The sequence below is a fragment of the Rhamphochromis longiceps genome, linkage group LG17 (assembly GCF_057381845.1).
Source record: "Rhamphochromis longiceps isolate RC_006_pf linkage group LG17, R_longiceps_female_GT1.1, whole genome shotgun sequence".
In the NCBI taxonomy this organism is placed as follows: Eukaryota; Metazoa; Chordata; class Actinopteri; order Cichliformes; family Cichlidae; genus Rhamphochromis; species Rhamphochromis longiceps.
Genome location: NC_140573.1, coordinates 10,314,894 through 10,330,488, shown reverse-complemented (window position 1 = coordinate 10,330,488; position 15,595 = coordinate 10,314,894). Strand labels below are relative to the sequence as shown.

The following is a 15,595-nucleotide window of genomic DNA, read 5'->3' as shown; positions in this document are numbered from 1 at the left end:
TCTGTTCGCAGGTTAAGGGAGGACCATGTCATACAGCATGGATTGGTTGTAGATGGAGCTAGTCTGTCTTTAGCATTGAGGGAACACGAGAAGCTCTTTATGGAAGTGTGTAAAAACTGTTCAGCTGTGCTGTGCTGCCGCATGGCCCCACTGCAGAAAGCTAAGGTATTGTTGTCTTGTAAGCATTTTTAATTGTTTGTGGGTGGATGGGGTTCCTTTGTTGTTGTTTTTTTGGGGGGTTTTTTATGTTTGTTTGTTTTTTGTCTCTGCAAATTTTCTGAAGCTCACCTGTGATGCCATTGTTACTTTGTTATGTCTAGGTTGTGCGTCTTTTAAAGACATCTCCAGAAAAACCCATCACCTTAGCTATTGGGGATGGAGCCAATGATGTCAGTATGATACAGGAAGCCCATGTGGGCATAGGTAAACACTTAGCTCACGTAGATACAGACTGTATTGTCTCACATGACATGGTATTAGTGTTCTGCAGTGTGATCTCCAGTATGTCTGTGTCTCCAGGTATCATGGGGAAGGAGGGTCGTCAGGCTGTGAGAAACAGCGACTATGCAATTGCCAGGTTCAAGTTCCTGGCCAAACTCCTGCTGGTCCACGGGCACTTCTACTACATTCGAATAGCTACTCTTGTACAGTACTTTTTCTACAAGGTAAGATCTAGAAAGAGACTTTCTACTTCCGCTGTAATCGTTCAGTCCCACTAGAATGAAAATACAAGACACATTCCCTGTGACTAAGAGAAATCGGTGTGTTTTTATTTGTTTTGTTTTTGTTTTTTTTAATTTAGCAAAAAATTGCATGTATTTGCAGTAACTCCTTTAAGTCAAAAAGGAATTGCACAGGTTGCCTGGTGGGAGTCAACCCAGCTCCAAACAGTGGTGCTCTGCAATCATTTTCAGATTGGTGAAGGTTTGCAAAATATTGCTGTGTAATTTATAAATGCTCACAAATTCAGTCTCAGTCTGAGTGCAGCTGGTCTGTGATGCATCTCTTTGCAAAAGAAGACTCTGCCTAATTGGTTGCCAAATGGGTGTATTCTGGTTATTTTCCTATCTGAAACAAGTTTGCACAGGGCCTGTTTTTACATTTTCAAATAACAAATCACTTATCTGTGGAGAACTTCTACATTTCTGTTCAGGAGATTTGGTTGTTCTCTAAATGTGAATTCTGTGTCTATAGATGGCAACAGATTTGCAATTTTTGCTGATTTATCCCAGTTATTTGCTGTGTAATTGCACGTAATTGCCAACTTAACCCCATTCAGATAACAGACTGACTCTTTTATTGTCATTTTATCATTGTCGTGATACAATTACTCACTGACTTGGTTCCCATCTTCAAAGACACCATCTCAAAGGCAACGGGACTACAGGTTCACTGCACACAGTCACAATAATTTAGCTTGTGCCATGGCCTCCAACCACTGTTTCCCCTAGTGTGACCGTAGCATAACTAAGAGCGTGTTCAGTTGTGTCTCCTGTCACTGCAATATTTTTAATGTTTCTTTCCTTCACTCTGTCTTTTCTAGAATGTGTGTTTTATCACGCCGCAGTTTTTATACCAGTTCTTCTGTTTGTTTTCACAACAAGTAAGTCTCACACTCTCTGTATCTTTGTCTTTTTAATGTCAGTGGTGTTTTGGTCCTAATTTTGTGCTCCGCTTTACCAGCGTATCTTATTAGGTATCAGATTGAGTGCATTTTTATAGATTTTTTTTCTTTTTCGATGTCTCTTGTAGTGAATCTGTGTTAAATAAAAACGAAAATGGATCTTATTATTTATAGGCTTTAAAATTAAGAATCAGAAGTCTATTGAATTTCTGTCTTTTCAATTATTTATGTAGCATGGTTTTGGAAGCCAGTCCCAAAATATTATTAACCATGTAACACTATAGTTTTTACTGGGAGGCCATATTATAATCCTCTTGCCTCATCTTCTAGTACAGTGTGTGTGTTCCTACTCATTTGTTTTTCCGCTTTGCTCCAACTCTGCTCCGCCTCGCTCCCTGATATCTTTAAGGTCTGTTGAACAAGTTGTGGATATCAGTTCTTGTTAATGGGTCATTGATGAGTGAAATGCTGTCTCTGTCCAACCTAGACTCTGTACGACAGTGTTTATCTGACACTGTACAACATCTGCTTCACCTCGCTGCCAATCCTTGTGTACAGTCTGTTTGAACAGCTGGTCCATCCGCATGTATTGCAGAACAAACCTGGCCTGTACAGGTGAGCTTATATGTCATCTCTAGGTGAACACTACTTTGTATATTGTTTTCTGTTATGTCATCATCTATATAGACAGTTGGCCCACTGTTTCTTTTTTTTGTGTGTTAATTGGAATTTTATGTAATGTTTTTAAATTGGCTGTTAGCATCTAGATGCTGCTTGTTACATAAATCATTTTATTTTTCAGAACTGCTAAATTGCAATGTATTTATTTATTCATCACAGTGAAACATGCAACTTTGCTTGGATCCTATGAATGCTCTTAAGGATTATGATTAAAAAAAACCTTTTATTTATTTATTTTCTGCAGGGATATTAGCAAGAACTCTCTGCTCTCTTTCCGGACCTTCTTGTACTGGACTGTGTTGGGTTTCTGTCACGCCTTTGTCTTCTTCTTTGGATCCTACATACTAATGGGAGAGGACACCACACTTATGGGCAATGGACAGGTATGTGTTTTCATGCTCTATGATGCTGATATCAGTCAAATGTTAGTTCAGAGCAAAAAAGGGAAAAGTAGCAAACTGATACTATAGAGTAACCATTCGTGATTGCATCTTGTTGTGTTGCGGACATTAACGGGACTGTTTACCCGCTGGTATTTTTGCACTCACGTCTTCCCTTCATCTTGCACTTTTCTTATCTGTCTCTTTGTCGTTCTTTTTGTTTAAGAGCATAACAAATCTTCCCTTTTCTGTCCTGCTGCATATCTCATCATCTTTCTTTCTTTCTGAAGTTTGGTATTTCCGAAAGCACTCACTTTTACTGCACTCTCTTGGTTGTCTTTTTCTTCTGTCCTTTGTTGATTACGCCTTTTCCCTTTTGCCTTCATGCTGTGCATGTCTTCAGATCTTGCGAGCTAACAGGCAGCTGGTAAGAGTCTGCTCTACAGATGAATGCATGTCTTCTTAGGGAGCTAATAAGAGAACTCCCAGAAAGATTTTCTTTTAAGTGAAATATTAAATTATTAGTAATGATGCTATTCAAGAGCATGAATTTAAGTGGCTAGTCTATAGCATTTACATTAGTGGTGTCTTGAAATATGCTGAATCAACTCATAGTAGAGTTACATGGCTTGGTTTAATCATTTCCTACCTCTCCTGTACCCTTAATGGCGATTTTTGAGTATATACAGTATTTTACAATATATTATATTTTGAGTTTGATGACCATTAGAATAGAATAGAATTTCTGCCTTTTTCAAAGCGTAGCTGCATAGGCAGAAACCATCTTCACTAACATCTAGTCAGATTTTTCTATAAGTAGGTAGATATCAGTTAGGGGACCGAGTTTGTAAAAGATTTTAGTTTAAATCATAATTCTGAAAGTAGCGAGCACAAACTTGAACTGTATTCCTATCACAGGTCCAGAAATGGTGTTTACTCCCCTGTGTGTCACTATTAGCCCTCAATGTTCGGACACCAGCAGGGTCCTGAACTGGCTGGCAACAAAACAATGTCTCCCACAGCTCTCAACCTATAAGTAGAACAGTGGAGCTACTGATGGTACTCACACAGTTGGAGGCCGAGGTCTTATTTTGGGCACCGTGATGCCAAAACAACTTGTTAACCAAGGCTACAGTCATAGTGAACTTGTCTCTCTTTGCACCACATGTGTAGACTAAAGCTTGTCAGTGATCCAAGGGAACAAGAGCAGTAGGGTAACGACGTCCCTTATACAGATGCGAACACACAGTCTGTACATTTATGCAAAGCTTCTGTTTTCCCCTCCTCATGAAATCATTTTCAGGAAGTGCCAAACTACATTGTAATGCTGTTTATTATTATTAACTGAAGTACTTGTATGTCTGTTTCTGTAGATGTTTGGGAACTGGACATTTGGAACACTGGTCTTTACTGTCATGGTCATCACTGTCACGTTAAAGGTAAATGATATCAAATATTATACCCTATCAACAAACCACTGTACTCTTTCTGAAGAAGCAGTTGTGTTTGGAACGTTTTGTAATGTTTACGACACTCATGGTTACATTTGAAGCTTTCAGAGTAATGAGTGGTGGGTTCATATAATAGCAGGCACTCTCCCAGTCAGATTTGTATGTATGCTACCTGCTGAGAACAAAGCAGCAGGAAGCCAAGTTATTCAGTGAGTGTAAACAAGGGCTGGGAAAGAAGTATCCAGTGACACATCTTCAGCTTAGCTGGAGTTTTGCTTACATGTAGGAATTTATAATAAGTTGACAAGCTGACACTGAAGTACATCAGCAATTTATTTTTGAGTGTTTGAGTCTTTTCTCATGTAATGCCCTCTAAGGATGATGGCTGATGTTTGCATAGCAGAAAGCTGAGAAACACATGCAGTTTCAAAAGGAGACATTTGTATTGTCAAAGTCTCGTTAATGAAATATGTTGAAAGATGTTGTGATGAGGATGATGTCAGTGGCCATTAATTCGAGAAGATAATTTATCAGTGTCACCTCAAGGTCTCTCTTTATAGCACGGAGGAAGATTGCTGTAGTTTATTGATGCACTGCCTGTCCCTGGATCCATGTTTTACACCCATCTTTCTTTTCCTCCCCCTCCTGTATGTGTGTAACGTCAGCTTGCATTAGAGACTCATTTTTGGACGTGGATGAACCATTTTGTGACATGGGGCTCAATTGCCTTCTATTTCATCTTCTCTCTCTTCTATGGAGGCATCATCTGGTAAGAACACCTTCTTGGCAAGTTCTTTTTGCTTCTGGAAAGTGATGCTTTTAAACTCAGTTACTTCCTGTGTGCTGTATGTTTATCTCAAATAGGTCTGGGCAACAGGAACAAAAAAAAAAGCTCTTACCACTTTTTTTTTCAGGTTTTTTTTCTCATATATATTAAACATTTAAATGTTATTTTCTGTTAGAAGCTGAGCATGACAAATGTACAATACACAGAAAAATAGAACAATATACAGATCTGTAATTCTGTGTGTCTACAGTCATCTAAAATATTAATTCTGACCAATAAGATGATTTATATAGATTCAAACAGTTTTTGGGGGGAACAACACCAAAAATAAACAAAGCTTTCTGTATATATCATCAGTAAAAATTCAGGAATCTTTCAAATATAAAAAAGAGAACATAAACTAAAGTGATATATTCACACAATTGTGGTGTGCTAATGCTTCAAGACAACAATCCATCCATCCGTCCATCCTTTCACTTATCCAATTCAGGGTTGCGGGGGCGGGACTGGGAGCTATTCTAGCTCCCGTAGTGCGAGAGATGGGGTTCACCACGTGTAGGTCGTCAGTCTGTCGCAGGCCTAACTGTCAAGTTTTTCTAAAATATATAAATAGAAATGGTTTGAGAAAGCACAAGAAGCACAGGATTGAAATGCATTGTTTTTGACCACAAATCCGATCAGGTGGTGAAGTATGATAGCTTTGCAGATCTCTCTACACTCCTGTGTAGCTGGGACAGTGCTGTCTGAGAGAAATGTTTACAGCTAGTTGAACCAGCAGCTTCAATCAACATTTTCAACTGTGCTTACTTGCATCATACAGATTACAATAAGGTATTGCATTGTGCAGGTAAACAGTTAGCTGTGCATGGTGTAAGCATGTCCTTGCTTCAGGTGCTTATGTGGCATTTATGTGGAAACGTGCTTTCAACTCATTTTGCAATGTATGTTGCTCTGCTTCTTTATCAGGCTTTAGCAAAGTCCTCAGATTCTTCTTTTGAATAATAAGCTTGTCCTTTTATGGCTGTCATGTTCACTAACGCTGCAGTAGCACAAACATTAGCACATGTGCTGCTGCCAGCGGCTCCTCCTACACTGATGTCAGTGTTCCAACCATGTCCGTCCCCATGATTGGTTTGACAGGGTACTATTCTCACTGGCCTCTCGTATTGTCTGTGAAAACATGGATGTAGTGAGTTCTATCGGCTTTATATTGAGCATTGTCTCATATTTCTATTGAGGGAAAAATTACTTCATAATGACTATTTTAGTGTTTTATTGCCCAGCCCTGATGTCAAACTATACCTCACACTAGAGCAGGGCGATATGACCAAAAGTATTTATCACGATATAGATTTGAAAATTTGCGATAACGATATAATTGACACTAGACAAAATACTTTACAACTCCACAATTTTATTAGTGCAAAAAAAAAATCAATGTATTTTCACTTAAACAAGCAGCTGTTTTTTATGTGCATTAAAGTTATATAAAAATTTTACAGTGCAAATGCAAATTCCTTGCTGACAGTTGAACCAAAAGGCATTTCCAGTGGAAACTGGCCGACATATCCTCAGCATAACCATGTATAATATCCACAAAACTTAAAAAGAGGTTATACACACACAACACGGTAATATTATGTCGAAGCACTGTACGTATCACTCCGCGAGGCTCCTGCCTATGATAGCCGTAATGCTCAGACAATCCATCAAGCGGTGCGGGTTCGTAGCTTAGCAAAATCATACTAAAACATTTGACAGATTTTCGAGCGCCGTGTACGACATAAAATCATTTCAAGGTCGGTAAACACAACCAGAATTCAAACATAAGGCCCGCGGGATTATAAGGGGCACTGTCGATTTTCAGAAAAATCAAAGGATTGATTTTAAGTGTGCTGTACTTTCCAAACAACATGGTAATAACGACGGCCCGCTAGCACGCTCTACCAAAAATAGTGCTTTGTTGTGTATCTGACGGACGAAAGCTAAACCAGTTCCACACCACTGAAGTTGCAGCATTTTTACAAACCAGTTCTGGTTCATCAGTTTCATTCAACGATCCGCTTTCACCCATGTCATACTCCGTCGCCGCCGTGCCTTTTTCACCATGTGCGTATGAAAACAAAGGCACTGCGCATGCGTGTTTTACCCATATTCTATCGCGATATTTAATTTTCTTGTCGTAGCCCAACATTATACTGGTATTACCGTGAACGGAATGATATGGCCCAGCCGTACCTCACACGACTGCTTTGTTTTTGTTTTTTCTGGTAGTCTGCTGAGTTGAACAGATCAGTCTCGACCACGTTACACAGGCCAGTGAACTCACAGACTTGCAGGAGCCATGCTGATAATATTGGACCATAATGGATATTTGTAGTCTGACATCTGCACCAGTCATTAAACTCTGGTGTCAGGAAATAATGAAATTACTCTAAGAGCATGACTTCCAACTGCCAGTAAAACCTGAATTTATGGTGAACAGGGCAGAGTTGAGGCTGGCTGCCCATCTCTGTTGCTGTTTTGTTTTGTATGATTCTTTTTTTTCTTTTTCTTTTTTTGTAAGGCTAACCAAATGTTACTGTTGCTTTTGGACAAACTGGCTTGTAGATGTTTTCTAAGCATAAAATAGACATTGTTTCCTCTCCCCTTGCCCCCTCAGGCCATTCCTGCACACCCAGGACATGTACTTCGTCTTTGTGCAGCTGCTGTCCAGCGGTTCAGCCTGGTTCGCCATTATCATCATCGTCATAACTTGCCTCTTTCCTGATGTGTTGAAGAAGGTCTTGTACAGACACCTGCAGCCCACCAGCACTCAGAAGAGTCAGGTAATGAGGGGAGGAGGTGCAGGAGCAGTATTATAAAAAAGAAAAAAAAAAAGTGGAAAGTATGAATGTGAGATGGTAAGACATTTATAGGTTGTTGCCTGTGAGCCAGTGCTGGCCTAACTCTGTACTTTCTCTGGTTCACAGCAGCTGCCTAAGTGCTCTTTTGTTCTACTTGCTGTTTGGACTCTACTGTAGTTACTGAGAATACTTCACCCACTTCTCTGTTTTCACTTACATTGAAATCGTTTTAAAAAGGGTGAAAGCCAATGAGAGATGACAGTATTCTTAAGTAGTTAACAGACTTTGAGAATAAGTCAGATATTGTTAGTTTATTACCAGATCTATGTAAACAAGTCTAAAAATAGTTTCTGTGGGTTTGGGGTTTCCTGCAGGCTCAGAATGAAAAAATTGGCAAAAGGGCCGAATGCTTTCCAGTAGTTAAACTTGTGTGTCAAGCGTTAGATTTAATACATATTCCTACTTGTTTCACACAAAGGGAAATTATATTTCCTGCTATTTGAAAAGAGCCTGGAGGGAAGAAATAAACTAAAATGCCACTCAAAGTTAAAATGTGACAGAGGCAGGGAGGAGAAAAGGTTCTGCCCATCGTGTTGTTTAAATGAGCCTATGTGGTCACAAGTAATCAACTTGGCAGCACAAGAAGGACTTGGTGTTTATACACACATTGCATGAGTCGCCTTTGATCACAGACACGCAGACCAGCTCCACACTGTGCATGGTCACCTTTCAGAGGACCCACACTGTTGCTGTATTGATTTGTCCAGCTGGAGATTGTTTATGTTTTAGTTTAGACCCTTCTCCTTTGAAATTTGTCCAGTCCTACATGGAGTTAGTATTTTCTGCTCTAACCTTTGTCCTGTTTTGTCTGTGTGTGCGATTCTGCGAGTGGGTTTGTGGTAGTGTGTGTGTGTCTGTGAGAGAGAGAGAGACTTTGATTTTTAACCTTTCTGTGTGTCTTCATCCTATCCTCTGTGTGCACTCTCCTGGTGTAGATGTATTCCAACCGTGTGGCGATAGGTGATGACTTCATCGCTCTGCAGCCTTTGTCCAGAGCCAAGAGCCAGCTGGGCAAAATTAGGTAGAGGAATTGAGTGACTCAGCCGTGGACTTAAAATACACCCAAAACAAAATTCAGAATATTATAAGGAGTGCCTTATTCAAATGCAATATTCTTGTACTGTGTGTGTACTTGTATTGTGATCCATCTGTACTTATAAATCTATATTTCTATGATTTGTCAGCTATTAACACCGAGTTGCTGCCCTGCTTTTGTAATTGAAAACGTATCAATTCTTACCCTTTTTAGGGAGCTGTTCTTTGATAATGTGGCGTGGCCTGACAGTGAAATCAAAGCATGCTGTGCACCTCTCTTCACATTAATTCTGTTTGGCCAAAAATACACAGCGTAGTAGTTAAAATCCTGTACACAGCACACTGCAAAAAGTCCGTAGAAAGTAGAAGTATTGCTTTATGGAATAAGCACTCCTGTGTAAGATCATTCATACAAAACTCAAATGTTCTTTTTCCCAGGTCTCAACTTTATTTGGTCATTTTTCTAACACTGGCAGTACCACAACTGCAGCGTTGTGTACCGTCAGTTTTAGAGTAGGAGCCTTTGTTACATGCCTGTAACTGCATGCCCTGCACAAGCCAATCAGCATTCTCTGTGACTGGGATGTAGAGAAGATATAAATGTGTGGTTGGAGATCATGTCGAAGAATCGGGTTCAAGCACTTCAGCCGCTGCATGTGTTGCATTTTCAGTGAGAGACGGATGTAGAGAATGTGTTCTGAGACCACTTTCCACTCCTGCCTGTCACAGCATGCCGCTGTCATTACCCCACCACCCACTGCATGTACAAATGGATAAATGAATGGGGGAGAGAATGAATGAATGCCGAATCACCTGTGAGGGCTCGTAGACTCTTGACTCTTTCCCTCAGCGCTCATAACGTAAGGGGAAATGTGTTGGGGAGGCGGCTCTGATCGTCATTCTTTATCGCTGCAGCTGGTCAAACCTACCTCTTGACCATCAGCAAGTGGTCTTGTCACATGAGCACAATCTGGAATGCCCCTCACATGTTAAAGTGACACATGAATCAGATGCATGGTGCAGCCCATCAATCCACTACTTTTATCTATATGGCATGGTCACCTATCTTGATGTATGCTCAACTAAAACAACTCAATCTAGGACACGGAAACGCCCTCCTTAGCTCAGCGTTATCCACCTGCATGGTTTTAGGCAGATCCTCAGGGCAAGACTGCCACTCCCACAGCTGCATGACAGACTCTTGAACTGGTTTGGACTGTTTTGTACAGCAGCATGTTGCTATGAATGAAACCCTGTGTTGTCTCACGTATTTTTCATTGATTGAATTGAAGATCTTGCTCTTTCGTAGTTGATGTCACGATAAAAACCTGTAAGGAAAATGCTAACAATAGCATAAGCTCTCTTTGATAACACAAAGGCCAAAGAGCCAAATTTAGGGTGGTTCTCTCTTAATGAGTGAACATGAGCAAATGGGGAGTTTTTTATTCTTTTTAACTGTCCAAGGTGAGCAAATCTTTGGTTGATACAGAGGTCATATTTAGTTTTGCTATTATTACTTTTGTTATGAGCAAGGATCATGAATTTGTTTTGCTTCTGCATGTTTTTATAGCTTGCTAATTTGTATGGTTCCAAGGTGGGTGGGAGGAAATGTCACTTATAAAAACAGTGGGCTGGATTTACTGTTCATGCTAGTTTATAGCACACTTAGTCGCTGGTTTATACACTATCAAAGTAAACTGAATCTGCAGGATGTAGTTAGTGGGGCAGATAGATTGGGTTGCAAGTTGCTTTTTGTCCTCACTGACAAAAAGCCTGTAAGTTACAGTAAAGTTGAATCAGTTATCTGAAACTGTTGTAACAGCAACTAAATGTGCCCTCTATGACAGTAGGGTTTATTGCCTCTCTCGTTACAAGTTTTAGCTAGGCGTACCTAATAAACTACCGTCTGAATGTGTTTCGGGCTGCTTGTATGTAGATAAAGCTGGTCTCATCTCAGAAACTAAATGAGCAGAAACCAGCTATTGATTTGGAGAGCACAGGTGAGGGTACAGAGCACATTATGCAAAACAGATTCACTCAGTCTGAGCGATTTGTTGATTTTCTGCGTTCAAAATCTTAATGGTATATTCATGTTAATGTGCTGCATAATGCAGTATGTTCAGCTCTGCTGAGATAATTCTGGAACTATTCAGTTTCCTTTTTTTTTTCTTAATTCGATTAGATAGAGGTAATCGTAAAAGAACCCAGAGGGCTCTCTAGGGTTTACTGTTGTTTGCCTACTCTGCAGCTCTGATAGATTCAGCAGCAGGTTAATTGCTTTGGATTCTAATAGATGTGCTTCTATCTCTGTTTCCCTCAAGATGCTTGTCATATGAATGAAGCTTCTTTCTGCTCATTTGTTGCCTAGTTTCACGGCCGTTTTTGAGCGCACTGGCCGTCTAGCCACTGTGCTTAGTTGTCTTTAACTTTTGTAGGAAATGAAGCCCTCCACTAGTGCCCTCATCAAAGCCCTTTACATTTTCTAAAAGACTTATTTCACTTATTCTCAACTAGTGATTTCTGATTATCTCGCAGTCCTAATTAAATTGTGATTTAAATGTGCAGCAGGGGACTTTGAGCAAAAAGCAGGAAGCAGCTGGACTTGTCAGCTCTTCTGCTTTGTCGAGAAGGTCACTTGTGAAGGGCTTTAAGAAGGAGCGGCGTTGATTTGGCCTCTCGGTATGAAGAAATGTATTCGAGTACACTGTAGAGTGAAGGTCAGAAATTCCCCCAATTAACTGGCCCCCTATAGTGCAGCCTGGACTGGCTCTTGACCAAATGATCGCTTGCTTGCTGACTAATGAATCCTCCAGTTAGTAAATAAGCAGCACTGGAAAACATATCCACTGTACCTCAAATTGTTTTCCAGCTGTACGAGACAAAAGCTGATCTGCATGTAAATCAAAATAAGAACAAATATTTGATACATTTAGAAAAATTGCACAATTAATAAAAGGTAGCAATTATTTGATCCAATCATCCAAATCGTTTTGTTTCAATAAACACCTAAAGATTGAACATGAGATGAAACTGCTAAGAAGGATGTGTTTTGCAGTGCACCTGGTTTGCTTTTTTAGTGTTCAGCCAACCGTCCGCAAGGTTGACTGTATGACTAGCTAGTGGGGCTCACTGTAAGCATCTTGTGTCCTTCAGATGGAAGAGGGTGAGGGTTCAGTCGGCCCAGAATATGACCCTGTTAAAGCCCAGCGGAGCCCAGGGGAGGACAATTGGCACCTGCTAGCTGCTTATCCTCCCCCTGCTGCCCCCGGCCCAGACTCATGCTCCCTTAGGTAGTACCGTACATGTACTTCACTTCCATCTGCCCCCCTCCTTGTACAATCACTGCCTGGGCATCGTCTTCACCTGAAGACCAACCAACCCTGTGCACCCTTTCATAGCTGCACTCAGTTGCACAACCTGCAGCCCTTGATCATTAACCCATAACTGTTTGTCACAGCTGCTCCCACACAGCCTTTTAACTCGTTACTCAAATAAGATTCCTGTTTGTCTTTGTGTCTGTCCCACGTTGTATACGAGTGACCCCATGCTTTCCCAGCCAGTCACAATTAACTTCATCCTTCCCTTACCTGTCAGTGAATAACACAGTCCTTCCCTGGCCAGATGCGACTGACCCTGTCCTCCCCTTACCCAACCATGATTTTTTTTACTCATCCTTTTCCCAACCTGGTCTCAATTCACCCCTCACTGGTTTCTGATCAGGTATGGGTTCAGAGTTTAGACGCAGAGAGAATGCTGTTGGCATGCTGACTTTGTCTTTGCCATGTTTTCATCTCATACACAGTGATATATCTTTGCTTGCTTGTAAGGGTTTTACATCACCTTTACTTCCTTTTCAATTATGACTTTAAATATCTTTTTCCCCCATTAGTTCCATAATTTAATAGTTTTTGTTTCTGTGAGTTATTTTTGTGAGTGCTAGAAAACAAGATTATTCTATCACGCAGATTGACGTGCACTTTCTTGTTTCTCTTTAAAGCAGCAAAATGCTGTGCTCAGTAACAGGACAGAAAGCAAGAACGTAGTTGAAAGCTGTAATTAATATTGTGGTAAGTCAGCCAGAGGATGACGTCAACCATACAGCTGTCACTGAGGCCTTGGCTATTTTAATGGCAAAGCCTTCAGCTCTAGCATTCATTTTTCAAAAGGTTTACATGAGAATTATTAATCTTACAGTCTGGTCTTCTTTTGATCTCTGAATTATGTGACTGCCTCTTTCTTTAGAGGTTAAAAAATAAATAATAAAACCCAAGAGTTGGTTGAAAACACTGCAGTGCTGAATTTGGCTCTTTGTATTTACAGGCTCTGTGATGACTCATTGGTTCTCCACAGGTTGATGCAGGGGTTCATTTGTTTGAGTAAGCAAAATCATTATTGTTAGTTAATCTAAAGACAGACTCATATGGTGCTGTCTACTTAGAAAGGATATTTCTCCAACAGATAATCAGTAGAATAAGGTGTGTAATGTTCATAGCTACAGCTGTGGTTGTGCTTCTTTTCCTGTTTTCAACAGCCCCAGCTTTTCTTTTCTTTTTTTCAATAGACAAAACGCTGTACAATAGAACCTGAGTCTAAAAACCAGACATTTATAGTATAACCTTGGAGCACCTGACAGTGTCAGAGTAATTCATATTCACCGTGACCTGTCTTTGTTTTGCTGTCTCCAGCGAGGAAGCAGAAGTTTGGATTCATGCCTAGCATGTCTCCAGTTTCAGCTGCAGAAAAGCACAACATCCATAAGTGAAAGCACACTGGAATCCACGGGTCACTTACCCAGACACAAATGACTGTCAGCATTACCACATTAGAGGGGACATCGTGAAATGACCGCGTTTAGAAACCGTTTTGTACAAAAGCCAACTTTGGCGATATCTCAACTTTCTGATTCTGTACTATGACACAGTATCAAACTGTACCTGTGTGTTACTGGACCTTCAAAACAATCAAAACCTTTTTTCCTCAATACTATTAGCATAGTAGATTTATGAATTATGTTCATGTAATACACAGTAATAAATGGGACCTACACTTGAGAGGTAGTAGTAGGGAACACAATGCCAGCTGAATAAGTGCAACTCTACACCACTGTCACTTTTTCCTCGTTGTCTCTACTGCATCACCTACTGCCAGGTGCTTCCTTAGGTCAGCAGACAGGTTTCTCATTTAATTTAGCTTTATCTACGAGTGCACCACTGGCTCACTGAGCAATCTAGTTTTAAAAAAGTTTTGTTTGTTTGTTTTTTAAATAATCCCAAAACATGTAGTCTTGCAAAAAAAAGTCCACTTAATAGAGAGCCAGCCTGAGCATAAGGAAGTAGAGAAAATGGGCTTATGGTTAGTTTATGTTAAATGTTTATGTTGATGCTAAGTGATCCATCACAGATGCGACAGCCTAGCAGAAAGACCTGCGTTGAGTTTTCGAGGCTCTGGAACAAAAAGTCATCTTTCCTTGAAGGTTTGTTTTGTAGTCGTAGTCTAATGCCACAGCTTCTGCTCTGTGAACAAAAATCCTCTGCTGAGGTGCACAAGGAGGAAAAGAATAGCTTTGGGTGGTCTTCATTTGCTGCAGATGCTACACAGCCTATCTTGTGTAATGCCCAGCTACTATCAGGAACCTAGAATAGAACCACTGCAGGAACTTTATGTATTTAGCATTTGATATTTGGTTTTGGCACAAGGCCGAAGACACTTGATCTGGTTTAACGTTGCCCAAAAATTATACAGCAGATCATTCTTAAGTTTAACTACAAACATATGTTTTTTCTCATAGGATTTTGTTTTGTTTTTAAGTATTTATTTACCACATTTCAATCCCTGATGTAGCATGTTTTGAATGTTTTCCCTTGTACATCACTGTTGCTGTGACAGCATGCAAAACATCATCCTCCAGTCACTCTTTTCATACCAGTCACCCTGAATTGTTTTGGTTTTGATCTTTCTTTGTTTTCTTCTCTTTCTCCACTCAAATCTTGTTTTTTTTTGTTGTTTTTTCTCTCCTTAATTTTCTGTGATTTCATTCTGTGCCACCTTTTCATTTTTGTTTTATTCACTTTCTCTCCCTCTGTTTCTGCGCTTCTTCCACTTTTTGCCTTCCCTCCAGTCTCTACCAGCCTCCCAGGTGCAGAACCTCAGCTGCATGGAATCCCTGTGCTGCTACCAACAGGGGCAGAGCGGCTGTACCCGCCTGGCCCGCCTCCTGGAGCAAATGACTGGACGCTGCAAGGCCAGCGCCAACAATTGCCACACATCCAGCCGCAACAACAGGTGGGGAAGACTACGACATCGAGAAAACGTGATTTTGAATGACGAACCCTCGGCACCTCTTGGTGTCAGAAATCTGGGCTTCAGTCCCGACCGTTGTAGCCCATAATGTGACTGCAGGTCAACTGTAAGTCTTGTTCAGATTTATAGTAATTTGAACTTCGTGGTGGGGAAGCTGGGCTCCAGGTGTTCCTAGAGGCTGGTTTTAGGCTGAATCTTTGCAGGACTTTGGGACAGCAGCCAAAAGAAGGAGTTAGAGGCTGAACATATGTGGATCAAGCCATCATGGACTGCACTACTATGAGTTTCTCATTTCCATCAAAGTCTGTGTTGGGAGTCTGGAGTCTGAACATTCTGATTAACCAGACAGAAGGGTGTGCTTAATGTCATATCCACAGAAATGCATCAGTACTCCATAGAACCAAAACCACAGGGTGATTCTGATGGCTGTG

General features: G+C 40.6%; 1 protein-coding gene across 2 annotated transcripts in view; it reads left to right on the top strand.

The window, feature by feature from the left end:
- atp11b (ATPase phospholipid transporting 11B) overlaps positions 1–15,595 on the top strand; it is a 50,607-nt gene that overhangs the window by 28,650 nt on the left and 6,362 nt on the right. Inside the window, exons 20-29 of one of the 2 annotated variants that reach the window (XM_085387657.1) lie at positions 12–165; positions 321–423; positions 520–665; positions 1,544–1,603; positions 2,112–2,239; positions 2,550–2,688; positions 4,059–4,124; positions 4,802–4,905; positions 7,586–7,751; positions 14,983–15,270. In XM_085387657.1, coding sequence (XP_085243783.1) covers positions 12–165; positions 321–423; positions 520–665; positions 1,544–1,603; positions 2,112–2,239; positions 2,550–2,688; positions 4,059–4,124; positions 4,802–4,905; positions 7,586–7,751; positions 14,983–15,252 — 1,336 coding nt within the window. In that variant the 3' untranslated portion in view covers positions 15,253–15,270. The remainder of the gene's footprint in view (positions 1–11; positions 166–320; positions 424–519; positions 666–1,543; positions 1,604–2,111; positions 2,240–2,549; positions 2,689–4,058; positions 4,125–4,801; positions 4,906–7,585; positions 7,752–14,982; positions 15,271–15,595) is intronic. The other variant, XM_085387658.1, reaches the window with a different exon arrangement.